This window comes from Lepisma saccharinum, chromosome 1 (assembly GCF_977018435.1).
Source record: "Lepisma saccharinum chromosome 1, izLepSacc3.1, whole genome shotgun sequence".
NCBI classification, from domain to species: Eukaryota; Metazoa; Arthropoda; class Insecta; order Zygentoma; family Lepismatidae; genus Lepisma; species Lepisma saccharinum.
In genome coordinates, this window is record NC_139229.1 from 83861609 (window position 1) to 83884639 (window position 23031).

General features: G+C 39.1%; 1 protein-coding gene across 2 annotated transcripts in view; it reads right to left on the minus strand.

Annotated features, from left to right (window-relative positions):
- LOC145997198 (uncharacterized) overlaps window positions 1–23031 on the minus strand; it is a 304738-nt gene that overhangs the window by 108702 nt on the left and 173005 nt on the right. Inside the window, exons 4-5 of one of the 2 annotated variants that reach the window (XM_083133947.1) lie at window positions 11087–11150; window positions 8867–9036 (exon numbers count right to left, since the gene is read on the minus strand). In XM_083133947.1, coding sequence (XP_082990073.1) covers window positions 8867–8870 — 4 coding nt within the window. In that variant the 5' untranslated portion in view covers window positions 8871–9036; window positions 11087–11150. The remainder of the gene's footprint in view (window positions 1–8866; window positions 9037–11086; window positions 11151–23031) is intronic. The other variant, XM_083133956.1, reaches the window with a different exon arrangement.

The following is a 23031-nucleotide window of genomic DNA, read 5'->3' on the forward strand; positions in this document are numbered from 1 at the left end:
CGCCAAAGTATTTTCAATTCAATAGCAATAATAATTATAATAATAACAACAACAACAATAATAATAATAAAAGTTTCTATGACTAAAGGACGTGATATGAAACCTTAGTCTGCCCCCATGAGAAAAAATCCTGCCGGCGCCCTTCACACGAAGATGTGAATCGAATCGGCCATCCATTGATTACAAGTTGCTGCTCAGATGATTATTAACTCACGACCTCCAACAGAATGTCCTCGAATCGAATTTTGTGTGCGCCCTTTCACCTATTTCATTCCCACCGTCGCGATTAGCCTAAAGAATTAGAAGCAACGTAAACAGGTAAATACAAATACCAACTCTGAAAACATGTTCGTTTTACGAATTGCAATTATTATTATTATTATTATTATTATTATTATTATCATCATGTCATGCACCACCATGGAACTACACACATATTACGCTTATTTTATATATTATAGTCTTTTACCGGAGTAAATTCGGGTAAAATACCCGTTCTCCGTGGCGGAGTGATAGCACAACGATAGCTACGATGCCAAGGTTCCGGGTTCGAATCCCGACCTGAGAATAGGTGTTCTTTGTAAGTATTCTCTCATCAATTTCATCATATCATCACTCATCTCCATCTTCGCTATTATTTACAAGTGCCAGAAAACAGAAGAAAAATACACCAAATCACTCAATCAAATTAATTCCAACTTTGAAGTCATGAAACGGTTTAGAGTGTATAGGACCGGTGGCAACCCACCATCTTGAGGAAATTGGGGAGCTACGAGTGAGTAGCGTAACCCCGTCACAGATGTTTCCAATAACGGCGGGGGGTTCGACGTGCTCACCCCCACGTATCCCCATTATCGGTTGAAGATCTCCACATCTACAGGTAGGACTGTGGGAGGGAGACTGGCAGTCGGGAGATCGGCCTAGGCCCTTCAAGGGCTGTCGAGCCATGGGTTATTATTACAATACAAAACAAAGAAAACTAATAAAATACTTAATTTGCCAGTATAAGTAAACAATAACGCTATCACAATTGAAGTGATTGGGTTAAGTTTTTAGTGATTCCATAACTAAAACTGTCTTAATTTGCTTTTAAAGGACTAGTTTAGACATATTATCAGGAAATATAATTTCCTTACAGATATTGTGTCGAGTAAATCCAATCGATGTTGATTAAAGGTCGTATATAGAGGTGACCACACCATTTGCCCCGAGGGACTGCGGGGAAAAACAATGGCAAACGCCTTCCTTGCATCACGAAATAACCAGGAGACAATATCCGCGTTGGCATTACGAGTGCATCGACGTGGGCGCGAGGAAGAAGATCTGCGCCCGATCGAGTCAGGGATTGGCAAATCCAGTTTAATGGCACGTCCACCATTTCGCCGCATACACCGTAATCATATAGAGGATTACAACCTGGCGAGAAACATGGCTTCGTATGATATTTTAGATGCCTTCTAGAACAGTGATACTCAACCTTCGTTAGACCGCTGCCCGGTTAACTCCTTGTTTAAACGTCGATGCCCCGATCCTAGTAATTTTACTCGTAAATAGAGGACTGAGCCGATGTATCGGTTGGAATTCATCTACCGATACCAGCCGATACTTTTCTTGCATATTGGTCTTTCACGGAGTCCGCATAAATGTCTCGCGACACTGTCGCGGAGTCTCATTATCTTAGAAATCATGCAAAATTTAAACTTTATTTTTATTTTGCACAAATTATGAAAGAAAAGCTGTATTTTTGGATTACATGACATCTCTTTTTAGTATTCTGATGTAATTCTTGAATTTTCTAAAGCAAATTTATTGGTAAATTCATGCATATAATTGGAGCTTTTGGTTGTTGCCCTTGGTGGCGCCAAGTCCTAGGCTGCCCCAAAGCACGACGAGTTGCGGAGAAGATTATTCACACACCAATATTGATCAATATTTTGAACAAATTTTAATTATTGCAATTTTGAGGTATCGAAATCGGCATCGGTGGGAATCGATAAGAGTGTCGGTTCGGTTCAAAGTTTACTCAGCCCTAGTAAATACTTATTTTTTTTAAACTTTATACATAATTAATACGTAGCCTTCAAATTAAATATTAATAAATAAATTATGGCATAATCATGGCATAGTTCGACTATGTCTAGGCTTGTTGACAAATATAAGATTAGTTTTAAATTAAGTGTCAACAACTGCCTCTAATGAAATATTGCAGTTTCCTCAAGTCAACATTAAATTAATTTGACAATTGCTGTTTTTATGCATGTTGAACTTTGAACACTAAGAAATTCCAATTAGCCAGAATATTTCCATTTCAAAACAATTCTTCTTGAAGATTCTAAAATTCCTGACTTCAGAAGAATTTATCGCGGCCCGACGGTTGATTGATTGATTTGCTTTATTTTACTTCGCTTTTTGTACCACTTTTGGCTAATTTCCGAAGATAGAGATGAGTGATGATATGATGAAATTGATGAATGGACGCTCGCAAACATCCATGCCCAGGGCGGGATTTGAACCCGGAATCCGGACGGTTGAGAAAGACTGTTCTAGAATATTCCTAGTGATGAGAGCAAGCGCTCTTTACACAGGATTTGAATGCATACTATTGCATTACGACTCGTAAGAGAGCCGGCCCCCGTGGCAGAGTAGTTAGCACATCGCGCTACGACGGCAGGGGTCCCAGGTTCGAATCCCGGCCGGGGCATGGATCTTTGTGAGTGTCCATTCATCAATTTCATCACATCATCACATATCCCCATCTTCGCAAATTAGCCAAAAGTGGCACAAAAGGCGAAGCAAATCAATCAATCAATGAAAGACTCGTAAAATAGGATGCAAAGGCAAAAAGGCAAAGTTCTACCTTGTTCAGTGCACCGTGCCATGAAAGCAAATGTGTGTTTTGAAGTAGGACCCCGTACGTTCTCGATGTTGACCATACTGGAGGTGATGTGCTCAGCAACACGTTTTGACCGTCTTTGTCCCGCAGGTTAGAGAATGACCAGTTGTTGGTTCAATGGAAGTCTTTAATTTACTCACGAATTAAAATTTAACTTACAAAGTAAAATCTAGTGCTGAAATTTTTGGTGGTTCGACAAAGCTACATCCTGCTTACAGCAACAACAAACACTAGCGCTCCAAATGACCAACACCTTGCCTGAATGGCAACTGGCTTGAATTGCCTGCCAAAGCCATCATTAGACCACTGCTGGGCAACCAACTCTCCTGAAACACAATAACCAAAACTTCATTGTTGGAAATTTATCGAAATGAGCTTCGTCAAGAGGTGCACACTGAAAGGGTGTGGTTTCCAGTAGATAGAAGATAAATTCACTTGAACGCCACACATTAAAAAAGTTTGGTCTCTCCATATTCGACAACTCGTAAACATTTTTATTCGAAACATTTCACGAAGTTATAACTCTATGTTACTATACGCGGGTAGTACCTATCTACAATGTAAAAAATATTATTATTATACAGTTTAAGTGTATTCTCATTCTAGCATATTAGTAAAGTTTTTGGAATTGGTTTTCATGTATATATCTTGCATATTCTCTCAATTCCTCCTGTACTTTTTCAACTTAAATACTTCTTCCTCTCTCCATGGTTGAGTGATTATGACGTGACACGAAGCCAGGAATTCTAAGTCCAAATACTAGGTGGCGCTTAGGCGTTTCACTGTTTAATATTTTATATATTGCACAATTAATGATTCCTTATACTTGTTGTTAATTAAATCTAGGAAAATCTAAAAGTGACATTAAATTATAAAATAATACAATACTTTCTCTATTTTTTCACTGATTTCATTCTTTTTTTTTTTAGTTTGCCTTGTAATCAAGGAGTTCGATACCCGGTGGAGACATATTGTGATTTGAATCCAACTTTAAACTGTAGGCCAGTCCCGATTAGCATATCGTTGCATGAAGTGGACTTAAAACAAAAACTAAAGAAAAACTCTTTTTTTCGTACATGTATGATGTACGACGCAGTACAGTAATGTTTTTATGGGATCTTGTATATTATTTCAATTGATTGTTTGATTGTTATCTCACTTAGATTTTCTCATAGCCGTCTCGGTGGCTGTTTCGTCATCCGAAGTTCTCGGCTTCGAGACCCGGCCTCAGTGTTGGAGTTCTTTCTGTGCCTATTCATAAACTTCATCTGATCCAGAGGCGCAACCACGAATTTTTGTCTGGGGGGCAAGTACCAGGATAAACGTACCACTAATAATAATGATAATAGTAGTAGTAATAATGATAATAAAAATTTTAATGATAATAATGTTATTATTATAACATTATTATTATTGATTTGCTTTATTTTACTTCGCTTCTTGTGCCACTTTTGACTAATTTGCGAAGATGGGGATGAGTGATGATATGATGAAATTGATGAATGGACACTCACAAACATCCATGCCCAAGCCGGTATTCGAACCCGGGACCAACATTATTATTATTATTAGTAGTAGTAGTAATAGTAGTAGCAGCAGTGGTAGTATCAAATACGTTATTATCCTCGTAAATTAAGCAAAAAGGGGGTAGAAGTTGGTGCTAAAGCATTTGTGTTCGAACAAACAATTTGAATTATTTTTTCAACACGTTCAATTTCATATTAATAATGGAAAACAAGCCCACAAACTATTTTTGAAACAGAGAAAATGCTTGATAAATGCATTCCAAATATAATTCTTTTCTACATTAACATGGATTGTTGAAAATTTTTGGATCAATTTTTTTTTTTTTTTTGTAGGCTGTAATCAATATTGATTTAATAGGGCGCAAATAATTTCACGAGACGCCAATCGATTAACTCTTTTACAACTTTTGTGCCTCGCCGATGGTGTAGTGGTAAGATCGTCGCCTTGTAATGAAGGGGTCCCGGGTTCGATACCCGGTGGAGGCACATGGCACAGTGGTTCGGATCCCACTTTAAACTGTAGGTCCAGTCCCGATTAGCCTTTCAATGCATAAAGTGGACTTAAACCAAAAATCAATCTTACAACTTATTTTCATTTAGATCGTTCAGCGCTCAGGGCAGCCTCCCGCCGGCCCCTAGCTATGTTTCTGAACTTGATAAGACTAAGAAAAAGAGATATCGCCAGCGAAGCTAGCAATAATTTTACGAAAAGTATTTTTATTTGCATAAAATTTGAAGTTGCGGGCGGTAATTGCTCCCTGCAGGTGCACTTGGCCGTCAATGTTTGCCCCCCTTGCCCCCCCCTAGATCTCATTTCAGTCCAAGGTTGGGGGGGGGGGGCAATGCCCCTCCTGCCCCTCTGGGGTTGCGCCACTGATCTGATCATCATTTATCTTCATCGCCGTGATTAACCAAAAGTGGTAGAAAAGCGACTCGAAATAACGAAAATACAAATGCAATAGTTTCTCTCGTAGCCTACATATCGGAGTAACTCTGCACAGTTGGGTTATTGTTTCTAGATTGATTAATTAAAAATAATTATAGCTCGTCCTTTTGATTTTCTCACTTCTCTTTTTTATGCATTAACTCAACTAGTTCTGGTATGTTTTATTTTTCACCTTGTTAATTATAGTCGTGTAATCTGCTTGTTATTCATTGATGCGTTCCTCTCAAGTCTTCTTATCTCCTCATCGCCATCAATTCTATTACAGTTTTTTTTTCTTTGTTTGTTGACCCTTCCTCCATTCTCATGATCGTTTCTCCTCCTTGCTTTGCACGTTATGTAAAACTGACGTAATACTGCAGGAGAGTGTACACAATCTGTTGCACTCTGCGATGCGATGTGTGTTTTTCTTTTTACATCCCACCAGAATTATGTAGTGGAAGATGCAATTACATAACGTTGTAAAACATGGCGCATCCTTTGGCGTATCAGAGAATTATTAATTTCCGTATTAGCGTCCAGGGTGAGTCAACGGCCATTCTCGGAATCTGTCCATAACAAACGCCATTCTACCAGAGGAAAACAAAACAATCGACTCGCTTTGAAAAGTATTTTCAGATCCTAAGGGTCCACACACAAGTCTGACATTAAAAAAAAAAAAATCCGATAATAACAGAAATTAATGGTTTTGAATCCAACACATAGTTTCTGTTGCCCTGAGCAGAGCTTGGAAAATTACCCACTCGACATCGCAGGTGCCGGGTTTGGAGTCCGGCGATATATTATCGCATGACTCACCCTGAAAGATAGATCGCCAGCGAGACTGACTTGCGAGGCCCATCACTTCCTGGAAGTCTGCCTCGCTTCTTTTTTTGTTTATTTTCCGATTTTTGAAATGCCGCCTCGTGATAGGCTGAGTACTCTCGGCTCATACAAAAAATTCCAATAACGAAGCACCAGCGACGATTATCACGAGCATCGCACTTTAATTTAGATAATGGAGATAGACGAAGGTTCGGGTATTGCCGGTAAATTTGAAATTGGCCGATCGAGAAATTATTATTTTGTTATCGATATGTACATGGGAAGGTTCAGGGGAGAAACGCAGGTAGGAATGTCGTGGGAAAATGAACACATAGGTGAAAGTCTAGACAAAAATTGGAAGGCCTCCCCGATGGCGTTGTGGAAACGTCCTGGCCTTGTAATCAAGGAGTCATGGGTTCGATGTCCGATGGTGGCACATACTGGTTTGGTTCCCACAATAAACTGTAGGTTCAGTGCCGATTAACCTTTTTCTGTGCATAAAGTGCACTTAAAATAAACTCAAATCAAAATTGGTGTACACATGGAAACGAAAGGTTTGTAACGGCAAGCTACATATCGCGGCCTCAGCGTGTTGAGTGGCCGACTCACGATCTAGTTACGAAACATTCTGAACATGAGTGTTCCTTTTACTTCAGCGATTTCGTCTAATTATAATTTATTCTCATGTAAAAATAAAAGCAACGTAAAAATAAGTTGAATATACTCGTACATATACGAACCACATGACTACTTCTCAGGGGGTTTTCCCCAAAATTTTCCATCGGGGATGTAAAGATAAATTTATTATTGAAATGACTGCAGAATGGGCCTTTATGAAAAATTTTAGAAGGCGTTGAGCGGGATTAAATCTGCTACTCTACATAACTAGGAGATTGATTGATTGATTGATTGATTTAGTTTATTTTACTTCGCGTTTTTTGCCTCTTGGCTAATTTGCGAAGATGGGGATGAGTGATGAAATGATGAAATTGATGAATGGACATTCACAAACAACCAAGCCCGACCGGGATTCGAACCCGGGACCCTTGGCGTCGCAGCGCGATGTGCTAACCACTCGGCCACAGGGTCGGGCACATAACTAGGAGAAGAGGAGTGAATACAGATGAATAGTGCCCAATCCATACTACACTCAAAAATAGACAATGCATTTATATATGCATTTTCCTCACTTTTGTGTTATTTTGTTACTTTTATTATTTTCTAATATTTTTTGCTTATTATTATTATTATCATTGCATTTTCATTGTTGACAATTTCAGTGTAAAATGGCCACCTGTGCTGTATCTGGAATTTTCTTAATAAATAAATATACTAAAAACTGCAACATATGCATATTATTCACATTGAACCGCAAGCCTTAAAAACAGATGAATATTAAATTACCACACGTCTCGACTTTTCGATACGCAGAATTTTCATTCTGAACGACAAGTACCCGTCCGACCAACTTTCTCCCGTACAAGGCCAAGTGGCTGATATTGATCCCATTTTAGGCAAGGAAAATTTCGAAGATGGGTAACCGAATGTGCGGCTGGACCTGACTTAGAATATGGAAGGAAACAATTACTTACCCGTTCTTCAGATCTACGAAACTATTGGGAAAATTCTGGCAATAACGCCAGCAATTCACGCCGTTATTTTCTGAACGTTTGTAGTATGTTTGCTCTATGAAAATTAAAATTTCCAATGTATTAACGTGCCTCTTACAAGCGAAAAGCAATCTTGAAAAAGGTGGAATTCCGATACTAATGCCAGGCACGAGGCTAACTCGGTAATATTGAACCCATTTGCATCAGCACTGTTTCACACGAAAGAGCCAGAATAATGACGAAAGTTAACTGTCGGCATCACCCAATTTAATTGTTTAACCGCCGCTGAAGTCCCGATGGTCCCCGCCTGTTCCCTTCCTCAGTTTCATCCAAGCATCATTCATTCATTCTTATCGCCCGAAGAGGCAGACAAGCGACATAAAATAAAGAAATACAAAATACAAATCAACTGTGCTAATATAACCATCAAATACGTTTGCATTATCTTGCGTCTTGCGAATTGACTATTTTCACCTTGAACACGATGCATAAAAATGAGAACTTACGTGCTTGGTGATGGGTTTTTAATTTTCTTTTCCATTTGAAAACGATGGGATATTGAGCAAAAAGTGTAATTTATCAAACTTTAACGGATCCTTCGACAATATGTTCAAGATTTATTATATAATTGACAATATTTCCACAATCCATGCTGGTTTTGCTGGGCTAATCACTAGACCACAGAAGCCCCTTGTATGACCAATGACTTAAAAAGTTCTGGAACTGTAGTTAGCATAGATAGAGCGCGTGACATGTGCAATTAGAATTCTTATCTGGGCTATTGAATGAAACATAAATATTGCATAGCAAAAATGTAACAAAATCATGAAATTACGCACCTCCTGTTGGCAGGGATACTTTTGTTTAAGAAACTCAAATACGTGAGAATGGAGTCCCGGGTTCGATACCCGGTGGAGGCACATAGTGGTTCGAATCTTACTGTAAACTGTACATCCAATTCCGATTAGCCAAACTGTGCATAAAATGGACTTAAAACACCAAATCAAACCAACCAACTAAAGAATGGGAGAAAGGTGAAAATAATAAATGAAAATAACTGAAATGAAAGAGTGACGTAATTTTTTCTTACTCATCGGTTACCTCCACGACAAAGCCAGACTGCACACAGTCCATGAAATAAAGGGGACGCTTATTGCTACGCAAGGCTGCGGCGGTAGCATCCTCTGTGTGACCTTTGATTGGAAAGAGCACCGAGATTCCCCTAGGATTTAGAGAGGTTCAGGAACGCGGGGATGTAACCTGGAAAGTATTCGGAATGAAAATAACTCCAGCTATGAGCCACACACATTAATGCATTTCCTAAGTATATAAAACACTTTTTGCATTCTTGTTATTTCAAGATGCTTTTTTTGTACCCTGTAACTTTTCTACGTATGTTATGCTGCAAATAGCAAGGAATGCAGCTTCATGTGTTTTCACAGAATGTTTGGTTAGTTATATTTACTCCTATACATACTATATTTAGTATGAGGTTCTCTGAACATTTATTTCTTGTGAGGGAATTAGGGCATTTTTTTTTAATTTGAAGCTACGTTATATTTTTTTATTGCCACATAAGTCTCTTTTTATATATTTCTCTATTTACAATATTTTTCTTATAATTTTCAATATCTACACTTTCTTTCGTGTTTGAATAAAGTTCTTTCACGGCCGAATAAAAAAAAATACCTGATGGTTATATCAGAACAAGATTTTATGGCAACTCTCTACAGAATCCTTCAGTTACGAAGTTTGTCATTTTGCTGTACGCGGACGAGAATTGCTATACTCTGTCCCGTTTATCTCTAGAGCAAGCGATCGAAAACAAGTCTCTGCGAAAGTGCAATGAACACGTGAGAGGGAATGAGATTGCATGGAGGGGAAAGCGACTGCAGTTACCAGCCTTCGAAGCAGCGTGTACTGCTTCGCTCTGCCTACCCGATTCCCCTTGTATGCCGCTTGCGCGGTCTTGCTTCAGAGATACCCGGGACAGAGTATACTAGTCTATGTGAAGCTAAACTCCATGATACATAAGGCTAAGACCTGGCAAACTGTTTGTTGCGAGATAGCGACGTCTAGCTTCGATTCCCTTTCCCGTTTTTCATCTTTTTTTTTTTGAGCAGTTACCCAATTACCCTCGCAAAACTCAGTAAACACAGATGACCTGCGTCCTCACGGTGATGGAACACGAGAGTTGTCTTACAGTATCCGGTGAATGTCATATTGTAAGTTATAATTACTGCCGTGTTGGATTAATTATTCAGAGATTCCACGATTAAATATTTCTTAAATGGTGCCATGTGTAGAGTTCTACGTACATAAGTACCTCGATTTACAGCGTTTCTTTAATATTTCGATTCTCACATTCCTCCTGCGGTTGATCTACTCTTATGGTAATTTTCGGCAGCGAAGACATTTTTATACTTTTTTTTTTTAAGATGTAAATGTAATAGCAGTAATATGTCACTAGACGTTGATATCATCTGCAATCTAACACAACGTATGAAGTCATGTACGCAATAATTTAAGATGTTACTAGTCTAGGTTTGGGGGTATAAATAAATAGTACACAAAGAGTTAAATCAAGGAAAATTATAATGCCATCCTAAAGCCAAAGAGATTTCTTCCGAAATTTGACTAACGCCAGCAAAGACATTTTGAAAAAATCACTATGGTATTGCAAATTCTGAAAAAAGAAATACGAATCTAAAATTTATTCTACGTTATTCAAGTGATTCTTCATGTGGTTTGCTCTTCCTGTTCACTGAATATTGTGTGATAGTTTCGTGGCACTATAAACCTACTTTCTATCACGATATCTATACAGCAGGGAGATAAACCACACGAAGATTTACTTGAATACTCTAGAAGTAATTCTAAAGAGAGATACTTTTTCTTAATTTGGAATATCATGGTGGTTTGTCGAAAAGAGAGAGATTTTGGAAAAGGAACAAAATCAGTAATTAGGCGAATTTTTCCGCACGTGTCTCTCTGCAAGGTGATATCTTCTCATCATCCTTGCTTAATCACGATGATTTTCTCATAAAGTGGATGAAATAGTCGCCTGGCGATACGTTGGAGAGATCTCCACCAAACAGAGCTTTGCCGTCTCCTCCGACTGACGGGGTATTCCCCACCGAAAACGTGACCACGAGTGCCCTTTGCTCTGTATTTTCCCAACAGCAGTAACTCCGCATTCTCAAAAATAATGGCAGCTTTGCAAACGCTCTGTGTTTGCCGTTGTGACTGTCGGAAATACAGAAGGAAGATTCTTAAATAATGGAGCCAGGGGGAAAAAATCCACACTTACCTTAAGCAAACAGTCCTGTGGACCACCGGGCGATGCGGAACCCACGCTCACTTCAACAGCGGATCTGCAACACATAACAAGGACGTTAATGGTCAGCTAAATTCCCCTTCAGAAGACAAACATGGAAGAATTATTGAAGGCATGATTTTTCAGCATTTAAATTTGAAAAAAAAATCGTATTTAGCTTTCCAACTACACATTTTTTGACACTTTTTCACAACGATATTATAAATTTATCACGAAGTTTTTGTCGCAACACCTCCTTTGAAAGTCAATCTACTTTTCATTGGGTGACTTATCTTTCCGCTTACCCACAGCATATTTTATTAAATATTCCTGGAAGAAATCCTTTAAAATAGTGGCAACCGAAACAAGAGAATTCAGCTGAAAGTGTCGTGTGTGAGGCTGCGTGTGTTAATATAATGTACAGCCGGCCCCCATGGCGGAGTGGTTAGCACGTTGCGCTACGACGCCAGGTGCTCGGGTTCGAATTCTGGCCTGGGTATGGATGTTTGTGAGTGTCCATTCATCAATTTCATCATATCATCACTCATCCCCATCTTCGCAAATTAGCCAAAAGTAGCACATGAAGCGAAGTAAAATAAAGCATATCAATCAATCAATCAATCAATCAATAGAATGTACAGTTTATATTGAGTTTGAAAATATGTTTATAGTAACAGATTGTGTTTTATCTTTTATATATATGGAGTTCGTTGTAAAATGTTTAGTGGCAAATTGGTGTTAAATAAATAATGTTAGATTATGCTATGCATATCTTTTAAAATACACAACATAAATATTAAATGGTCATAAACTGCAAAAAGATAAAAATACAACACACAGTTTGTTATGGGTGAAAAATAAATAAAACCAATCAAGTTCATTGTATTTTTTGAAATAACCAGAGCCAATTACAATAGGCGTACATAGATTAATGAAAATGCATAAATATCAATTACAACAATTCAATAAATTAATAGAAGAGATAAGTAAAGAAAAGTACGATTTTATACAATGCATAATTCAAATATAATAATATTTGTTTTATTGTACTTCGCTTTTCTGTCAATTTTGGATTGCGAAGATGTGGATGAGTGATGATATTGAGAGCCTCCGGTGGCGTAGTGGTAACGTCATCACCTTCTATTCAAGGGGTCCCTGTGGAGGCACATAGTGGTGCGGATCCCACTTTTAACCTTTCTGTGCATAAATTACATGTAAGAACTCAAACTCAAAGAGTGACGATATTGATGAAGGGACACTCACAAAGAACACCCGAGAGCTCTGACGTCATAGCGCGCTGTGATAACCACTCCGCCACGGAGGTCGGCTTGATAAACTTATATGACCGGCCGACATACAAGGTGTTGGCTGAACGTCAATCGTGTTACAAGACATCAACAGAAATAGGTTGGAGTTTAGATAATTAAGAAAGCTGAAATTGTACACTCTTATTCCTGGGTATCAGGAAACCCAAATCACATAAACGACGGCCGTATTGCCCTAATATTCAAGGATTGATTATTAACATTTCATATTAATAATTTTGTGAAATATACAAAACAAAATCTTGTTGAACAGTTACGAAATTAACCACTGAAATAATTTTGGCTGCAGTTTTGTATATAGAATATTCCCTCCTACATGATCAAATCTGAATGTCTAAATCGGTGAAAAATGGTTGGAAACTTTCCAGAGGAGAGGGGAAGAATGAAACGGAAACAACACTGCACGGAGGAATGAAAGAGGTTCTTATGACGTTGCTCATGACGTATACACTTCACAGACTCTTTTTATCGGTTCCATCAAACGGAATTTTCGGGCAAGTACTTGAATAGTGGTCACGTAACGAACCTTTCCTGCCACGCCTTGTGCGATTTATCATTCGTTGCTGTTTGCCTGGTTAGGCAATAATACGCTTATGTCAGCGTTCTACACGAAGGATTTTAAGTCAACTTCAAGGGCACCGTAAGAAGCCTTTCCAGGTGGCTCGTCGACTTACGTACGTTTGCTGGATCAGGTAACAGAGAATCAAACCCATTTTGAAAACGACTTTTCCAAAATTCCTATTCCCACAGAAAAAATAGCCACGGTAGTTCGTTAGGGCGTCCGAGTACCATGCTAGAGACCCGGGTTCGATCCCCGGCCAGGGAGAACAGGGATTTTTCCACCTGTTCAAGTGGATCCGGCGCCCACCCAGCGTCGTATAAAGTGGGTACCTGGAGGAAACTCTGGGGGGGGGGGTTAAAGGCAACCAGGGGCGCGGTGCTGATCACGTCACATCACCTCCATCTTCGGCCGTGATCAAAAAAGTGTGGGTCCCTAACTCCACACCCCCTCTACGCCTTCATGGCGCGGTGCAAAGCACAGGGGAGCACTTTACTATACTTTTTACAGAAAAAAATACAAAAAGTGCCGTTAACTGAAACTGGTGGGCAAACAAAAAAACAAGATTAGTGACTGCGTGATTAGAAATATTCTAAATTTTAGATTGTACGTAGCCTAATATATGCTCACGAACAAGAAACATGCTACCGTGCGTTATGGCACGCACGAAGTTGTGCTGTGCGGAAAAATATCAGACAAACTAGGGCTGATTGGGTAGCTCGGTTGAGGCTCGGCTGGATCTTTGCCCGACTTGAGGACAGCGTTTTCGAATTTTCCTCTTTCGAAAAACAGCTTTGATATTCTAAAGTCCGAAAAATTGCATCCCTTTAGAATTCCTTCCAAAGCATTCACGTGATTCTTCACGTGGTTTGCTTTCGCTATTGTTTGGTATTTTCAATACAATACGCAGTTCAATAGACTTACGTAATCACGAAACTATTGAGAACATCTAAGCATGGTATAGTCGGTCCGACGCCTGACTGCCACCCGGGTTCGATTCCCGGGGTGGGTGATCTAAAGTCGGAATTTTTCCAGCACATTGGGTGACTCTGGTTCACTTAGCCTCTAATAACTGGATACCTGGTGCCAACCATGCTCTTAAGAGGCAGCCAGAGCGTGGTGCTGATCGCATCACCTCCTACTATGACCGAGATCGAGAATTTTGAGCCCTACCTTCACACCTCCTTTGTGCTTCATTTGCATGGTGCAATGGTATGCCTCCCCGATGGCGTAGTAGTAACGTCGTTGCCTTGTAATCGAGGGGTCCCGCGTTCGATAGTGGTTCGCACTCCACCTTAAACTGTAGGTCTAGTCCCGATTAGCCTATCTGTGCATTAAGTGGACTTGAAACCTAAACTCAAAAACAGGTGATATATTTACCTTTTTAAAAGCTTTGCAGAGTTTATATCTTCCATAAAAATTTTAAAATATTAGGCAATATATAATATACTAATAAAATAAATATGCTCAATTTAAGAAAAATACTACTCAGGAAACTATGTTCAACTGTGTCATTCTTTAATGTACAAAAACCTCGCAAGTAAAAAAGTGTTGGAACGAGCAGGGGGGGGGGGGATTTATATAACTTGGACCCCTAGGCTATCCTTTGTTTTGGACACATATTATTATTATGAATAACAGTTTTGTAATCATGGTAATTCACTTTCGTTAATTGCATGCTCTGTATTAATAACACTTGTACAGTCACCGGTAATAAAAATGGGACACCTAGATTCTGAAATACTTTCTTCCCTTCAAGGTGTTATGTGTGTTGCCTAACTCTACTCGGTGACAGAAGTTGCCATTGAAAATTTGCTATTAAAATCCTTTTATCGCCGTAGAGTTAAGCAACTTATATAACAGGGAAGCGAGTATTTCAGAATCTAGGTATCCCAATTTTATTGCCGGTCACTGTACAATCGCGTCATTAGTGCCACAATTTGTGGTCCAGTGTCAGACTAACTGCACCTTGGACAAAAACGCTTGACAAAGAAGTCTACTGAGGCGAGTTTACATGTAGATTAATGTAAATTATCATTAACCCGATAGAGATGGCGATTGAGTCAGTTAAATCAGTGGTTCCCAAAGTGTGCGCCCTCGGTCGCCGTGGCTAGCTTACAGGGGCGCCGCGAAATGTTCCAATATTTTCTCTGAAAATACAATTGTTCCAAATATGTGTTTATTTAGTACTTTTTACAAATAAATTGTTTCTAAATTTGAAATATGTGTTTATTTTTTAACCTAACCGCACTAACTGAGCGTTGAAAAAATCTTGAAACACCGAGGGCGCCGTGAAACGAAGAAGTTTGGGAACCGCTGAGCTACATCGTAATCATCAATAAGGTCACGTCCTAGCGTGCGAATGTATTCAGTTCATCATTTAGATCTTGCTAGGCGAAGGAAGAAACGTTGTTGTTCAAGGAAATTCGTAGTTTCGCATCTTCTATGGAAGATGAGAGAGAATATTCATCACAACCACTAACAAAGTCTTCAAAAGAGTTACAATGTATCCAGAAAGCACCTCGTGGCGGGATGGCTCGCCAAGGCGTGGCTGGAGCGAAAAGTGTGTAAGTGTGTCATAACTTACCACCCGAAACACGCCTGAAGGGAGGAAGGGTTGCGTTTTTTACTCTATTTTCCGAACATTCTATTTGTTACGAACCCGACGGTGACAGGCGCTTTTGTGCATTCGCTGCTCGCTGCAGAATTTTCGGAACGGCCGCCCGGAGGCAGCGGCGTCTGCCCCCCTCCCCCTCCGCCGCTGCCGCCGATGGGAAAGTCCGGCCGAGAGGAAATGCCTCGCCACCTCTTCCGGGAACCTCCGATCGTTTCCATGATACGCTGCTCTCCGCCGTGTAATTCTCGCCAATATATTTTCCCTGCGCCGTCAGCTGCCTCTTCCCGCCACTCGCGAGGGTTGGAGCGCTCCGTCACCGCCGTCACCGGTTCGAAACTCCTCCGGGGCGCGTCTCGTTCAACAGACCGGCCGTTCACTTAATTGACAACGGACCGTGATACGTACGCACATATTTTTACGCAAATACGCTCAATTAGAATAAGGTACAAAAGCTAAATATTACATTACCTCCTGTTACTTGAGATTTGTTTTGTAATCACAGCGTAATCAACAACTCTTGGCGGTTCCTGGATGTTAGTAATGGGCAGGGGGGATTTGCCACTAGGTTTTCCAAGGCTATAGCCGAAAAAGGAGACGCCGAAGGGGCAGAAGTGACAAAGATCATCGACTAATAAAAATTATTTAATGTTTTCATTTTATTAGCTTATTTCATGAGCTTCATCAGCTTCAACTGGAACAGGTCCTCCAATCTACACCCCGAAATTACAACCCTCCGAAAAAAACAAAACGGATGTGACGTTGTCGACCCTACAATTTTCCATGGTGAGGTAGAATCAACGAGTAAAATAAATCGATCTAAAGCCTGACATTGATTACGTCATTCAAAATTCGCCAAAAGAACATGATATCAATAACTGAATTTTTTAAAATTCGAGGCGTGTTTACACTGAGCGAACGAGGTCCGGCAGGCAACAGATGATTTTCAGTAATTTTCCTGTTATAATAATAATAATTAATAATAATGTCGGCAGGGCCCAAATTTCGAAAATATCCCCTCCTGATAATGGGGACAGTAACAACGTTTCTAGGTGATTTGAAAGTAAATTTAGTGCCAAATTCTCAATAAATTGGACCTTTGTCAAAAATTTGAGAAAGATGTCACGAAGAATTTGCAGGGTGTTATGGTACCGACAATTTATTATCGGGGTTCGGCTCCAAGCTAATCAATTATTTTGTTCAAATCATTTACGTACCTGTGTCATTGGAAATTCCAATGCTCAATTAGAATTTAGAGGGGGTCAGGTTGTAAGTCCGGGTAAGTCTGGTACCCTCGATGATTAGGCATATGGCGAGTTGTCAGTTCTGGCTATTGGTTAATTCTATCCCAATTTTAAAAATTCAGATATCTGATACCGGATACGTCTGTTATCCTAATATTTTAACTATTCTTTGTTCCAAAACTAAAGAAAACAGCATAAATACAAAAATCTCTTCGTCGAGTTTTAGAATTGCGTTAGAAAGTCCAAAATGTGTAACCCGCGAACTTCCTCACACAAACCCGCACACTGGAAAGATTTGTTTAAAATCGGTCTCAGAGCTTTTGACGTTGCAGGTTCAAACTGCACTAGTTTGCAAATTGGAATGCAATTAGATCCCAGACCCATAGGCGCCAAATAACATGCACAAGAAATATCTCTGTGCAGGTACATTACTTCTTGAAGATAGTTAGAAAGAATAGACGTCTGGTGTGCGTGGTCGTTTCTACTGTCAAAAGACACCCACCCATTCTCCTAACAACCCAAACGTAATTTATCCGTCTGACAGTCTCAATGGTTGCGAAAAGCTGCTAAAAATCTGTAACATCAGCAATAATGGTGGATTCGGATCGGGAATGGGAAGGAAGAACTATATGTGAACTTGTGTGTGGCAAAAGATAGATCAGCATTGGCCTGGTTCAGACTGGGGGATGGGCACAAATAAAATGCGAATTGGAGGACGACAGAACCGAATAGACGAGATTTCACATTCTTCTCCAGTGCAAAAAGCAGGGGAGGCAAGACGAAATTTTATTAGAGGAATAATCGAATATAACATGGACAGTGTAATAAAAATATACCGGAGTGTGAGGGAGGAGAAGCAAATATGTCTGGACGGAGCGGATAAAGAAGATTAAGAGGAGAATAAAAGCGAGCGAAAAGGTTTATTAAAATTTGTAACAGCTAATTAATAAATTAGTGGGAAAGCGAACTGTAAAGTATTGAAGTAAAATAAATTTTGAATTCGTATAACGAAAAGAAAGCAAAGAGAAGGAAGTGGTTAAAGAAGAATGCACTGTTTTTGTAAGGCATGTGTATATGCAAAAGCTCATATGAAATAAATTCTATTCTATTCTATAAATTTTATTCTAATTTCTTGAAAATTACGAGGCAAGTTTCTTTCTTGAGGACTGTGCACTAATTCGAAGTTGGTGTTATACAAATTTCCTTCTTACTTTATTCTAGCATTGTCGTTGTCGCCTTGTAATCAAGGGGTCCCGGGTTCGATACCCGGTTGAGGCACATAGTGGTTCGGATCCCACTTTAAACTGTAGGTCCAGTCCCGATTAGCCTTACTGTGCATAAAGTGGACTTAAAACACCAAATCAATCAATCAATCAATTTATCCTAGCATTGCAATTTTCTTTTGGATAAACTGTTTACCTTCGTAAACGTGACGTTAAATCAGGCCCGCGATGTTTAGTAAATACGCAAGTCTTGAAGTCTTCAATGTACAGAGATACAAAAAACATTTCTCATCACGTGACTGTTCCGTGGCGGGAACGAGCCGTCACGGATACCCGTCACTGATTCATTCAGAATCACCGGAACCGCTCCGACCGGTAAGCGAGCAAAAAACAAAAGGGCAAACAACCTCTCCGCTACAATTTATCCACTCCGCCACTATCTCCGGGCTAAATCTTGAAATTCTTTAAATTTTACAACAAGTTGTAAGGAGAGAGTAAACACGCGGCGGATTGGCCGTCGCAAACGACTCGCTGTCACTCATTAATCACAGGTCTCAAAAAATAAAAGTGGCCTCAATGAACGGGGAATGAACCATTAGGATGCAGGGCGCGGCGAGGGCGCGGCGAGGGAGATAATGAGGGAAGCTGTAACGCTACTTCCCGCTCCTTTCGCTCGCTTCTTTTTCTTCCCTCTGCATTGTATGCATGTGAGTAAACACGTACGAGACACCTGTGGCATTCCGCGGCGTGTGAGCCGAACCAGATTCCTCTCATCTCGTCGCTTCGTGGGTCACCTCTAGTCTGTTCCGAGTACTGCACGGACCTCTATGGCCGAAAGTAGGTGAATGAAACGACCACTGAAGTGATGCAGTGATGATGCAATGTCGGATTTTCGATTCCCAATCTAAGAAAGTCTCTTGGAATGCGATGTTAAAATTTCTTGCAAAAGTATACGTTATTATAACGCAATCCTAGATCTTCGACATGCCTCAGAATTTCCAAGAACGGCTTTCGTCTAGAAGAACGACAGACGTATCTTGAACTTTGAAAGCCTTCATCTTCTTAGAATTCACCAACCCATCTCTGCTTTCATCTTATACATTTCAAATGGTCTCGAATTACTAATCTGCACACTTCTTACTAGACATTTACTAATTCATGGTGATGAAGAACTTTTAACAGATAAAAAATAACAACAAATAGAGGCTTTTATACTTCCTACCACTCCCAATTAGTAACTTTGTCAACCTTAAGTCCCTAACCTAATAACTCTTTTATCTCATTTCATACACTTTACGCCAGTATTAACCTTCCGATTCCTAATCTGTTCTCTCCAACTTTAAGATCTTAAAATCAATAATTGTAGATCTAACACGATAACATTTTAACCCCACTAACACTGTTATATGTAGACCAATGATTATTGTGGTCTTCGAATAATCATTGGTCCTTTTGTGGTATGATATTAAATTATTCCATCAAGTAAAACAATGGAAATTATAAATAAAGAATAAAGGATAAACGGGGGAATCCGGAAAATATTTCGCGTAACTGACGTTCCGGTATAATTTAAGGTACCGGGACAATAGCGCATACCTCCAAATGTATGCGGGTAGAGGAGGGAATTTTTCGCCCCCCCCTATTTTATACATTTCACATATCCCAAAGTGAATCCAGCAGAATTCGAATCCATATCCTGTATCCGATATCACCCATCCATATTTCATACGTAATTTGGCATTTCTTATGGAAAGAAGACCAGCGTCCAAAGGGGGTCACATTGATCACTTATTAATATTTTTTATGTAAAAATTTATGTATAGCTCTGTATTTTGAAAGCAATTCCAAGTTCCTGGTTTGATAAATAAAAAATATATAGCCTTTTGAAATTGCATGATTCTTTTTGAAACACCCTGTATTTGTCCATAATCCTACATGTACAATAATAAATCCTCATAACCCCCTTTTTCAATGCTTCTTTCAATTATAATGGGTGGTAATGCAATACGTATAGCTATATGGCTTGATTTTGACTTTTCTGTTTTAAGTACATTTTATGCACAAATAGGCTAATCGGGACTGGACCTACAGTTTAAGTGGGATCCGAACCACTATGTGCCTCCACCGGGTATCGAACCCGGTACTTACTCCTTTATCACAAGGCGACGACGTTACCACTACGCCACCGGGGAGGCCCTGCAATATATACGTTAAAAATACAAAGTAATACACTCCACTCGGATATTTCACTGAGAAAAAATAGTAAGTGTTTATCTCGTAAACTGCAGTTTGTAATTACCGTGTTTAATGGTTGTGCCACTTATTGTAGATTACATGAGAAGTTACATATGTAATTAATTCAACGCAATAACCATTTTAAAAAAAAACATTGTATTAATGTGTAATTGTCGTTCAAAATATTTTTGAACTACAATGTGAAAAAGAGACTCGGAAGCTCTCATCGGACACTGCTGTGGACTTCCTCGCTCCACAATGATAGATTGAATGATTAATTTTTACTTCGCTTTTCTGCCACTTTTGGCTAAAAGGATGAATGATGATAAGCTGAGATGGATGAAGGCACTGGTGGTTTCAGGATTCGTGAACAAGGGGTACGATAAGCAAAACAGCGCCCCCCCCCCTGTACTTATACAGATTGAAAATCGATTACACAGTTTCACACTGTCTTTCATATATTACAATACCCTTACCAATTGACGTGATAAATGTACAATTTACTGCAAAAGCGAAGCAAGTGCAAAAGAAAACCTATTTTTGCGTAAGTGCGTAACTCTATTTTTATTCACATTGAATTTCAATAAATTTAAAATGTTCTGCTTTTCCGTTGATCCATTGATATTTTGTACAATAAAATTTGTTCGTGGATTTCTCTTCTAGTAGAATGTATTATACTAAATTTTTTTAGCAATTTTATATGTAGTGTCTGTATGACGATTTTCAACAATACAGTATAATTAACGTAAGAACCTTTTTGGAATATACAGCACTAGTAAAAAGGATCCCATATTATACAGGCATATTTCTATATGCTTCTAAAGAAACTATTGACTATTTAATTATTAATATTTAATAATTAAATAATATAATTAATGCCTCTATATTGTTAATGTCTTTTGTATTTGTTATAATAAAACCTAGTACATGATACCAGGTACGAGTATTACATACAATATTTTTTCAATGTATGTTCCGAAAGACGAAAGTTAACTTGATCGATCATTGAATTCTGTCCTCCTTTCCAAAATATTACAATACACCTTACATTCTAAGCAGACGAAATCTACCTTTGTCTTGTGGTGCCGGTGCAGTAAGGTTTACTTCATTTTCGTCTATTTGTACTGAAATGTTTGTGCATGTTAAAATTACCAAGGTTAACAGTTGAGTTTACAAAAGAAGCCTACGAGGGCCGTACGATCTGAATCTATCAATGCAATGCGAAATATTAACATTTCTGCACAAGTTTTGTTCAACAAACATCCATCAATAATTCCTCGAGTCGATCTTAAGTTATTGAGACACAATCAAAACACGTAACCTGTTGCCCCTGAGAAGAAAAGTTAAAGAAATGCATAATAATTTTTGCAAACATCTTCCCCATTAGCTACCGTGTTAACCGTGAAAATTAAGATTTTTGGGCTTAAGTATACATAGCAACATAAAAAAAAGTGGAAGCCACAAAGAAGAAATCGGGAACTTTAGAGTTCCGAACAGTATAAATACATGTCTAAACTTAATATTTGATTTTCTTTGGGGAACGATAAAAGAGAATTTGTTTCTTGCTTTTAGAATTATTAAGACGACCGGAACTATGAGAAATGGGTTAAACCAGTGGTTCCCAAAGTGTCCCAGGGCGACGCGAAATGTTCCAATATTTTCACTGAAATTGCACTTATTCCAATATGTGTACTTATTTAGTACTTTTTACATGTAAAATATTTCTGAATTTGAAATATGTGTTAGTATTTTAACTTAAGGCAAGCAACCTAACCACACTAACTGAGCGTTGCAAGTGTTACATTCTGACTTGGGCGCAACGAAAAAAATGATAACACTAAGGGCGCCGTGAAACGAAAAAGTTTGGGAACCACTGGGTTAAACTATAGAATTAGGTACGATACTTCACTCAAATACTCACCCAAAACGTATGATTTGGTTAACTTTTTTCCTCAAGAGTGAAACGTTACGTGTTCTCATTATCTCTCAAAAACTTAACTTCACGGAAGAAAGGTTGGTTAACTCACTTTTCGTTTTGTTGTTGTTGTTGTTGTTGGGTAACTAATGTTATCCACAATTCAAGTGTCAATATGTCTCTACGTGCCTCCCCGATGTCGCAGTGGTAGCGTCGTCGCCTTGTAATCAAGTGGTCCCGGGTTCGATTCCCGGTGAAGGCACATACATAGTGGTTCAGATCCCACTTTAAACTGTAGGTCCAGTCCCAATTAGCCTTTCTTTGCATAAAGTGGACTTAAAGCACCAAACCAATCAATCAATATCTCTAGTTTCGAAACTCGAATCGGAAAACAAATTTCACTCTGATACTGTTCGGGAAAAGTGTACAGAAATGATTCGCTAGAAGTAGGCCGTTTTTTAATGATTTCAATAACTCACCTGATTTCGAACGTCTCTGAAAATTATTCATGAAAGGAGACTGACGCAAGGTAGCCTTTTCCCGTTCTCTCTGACTTTTCCTATTTTCTGGCCCTGACAGTATTTTTCTTTGCTGTACTAATTTTCATTGGATGCGAAAACGGAAAACTAGAAAGAAGAATTCAGAAATATGCAAACTGTTAAGACCGTACTCTTCTAATGCATGCGATTCACTCACTACCAGACCACAACTGAGTATCCGAAGGGAAGCAATACTACGAACTAATGTATTAAAAAAAATATGTTTATCGTGCCGCTTATTGTTGCGGACTAAAATGTTCAAAAATGACCAGTAGCCCTTCCGAA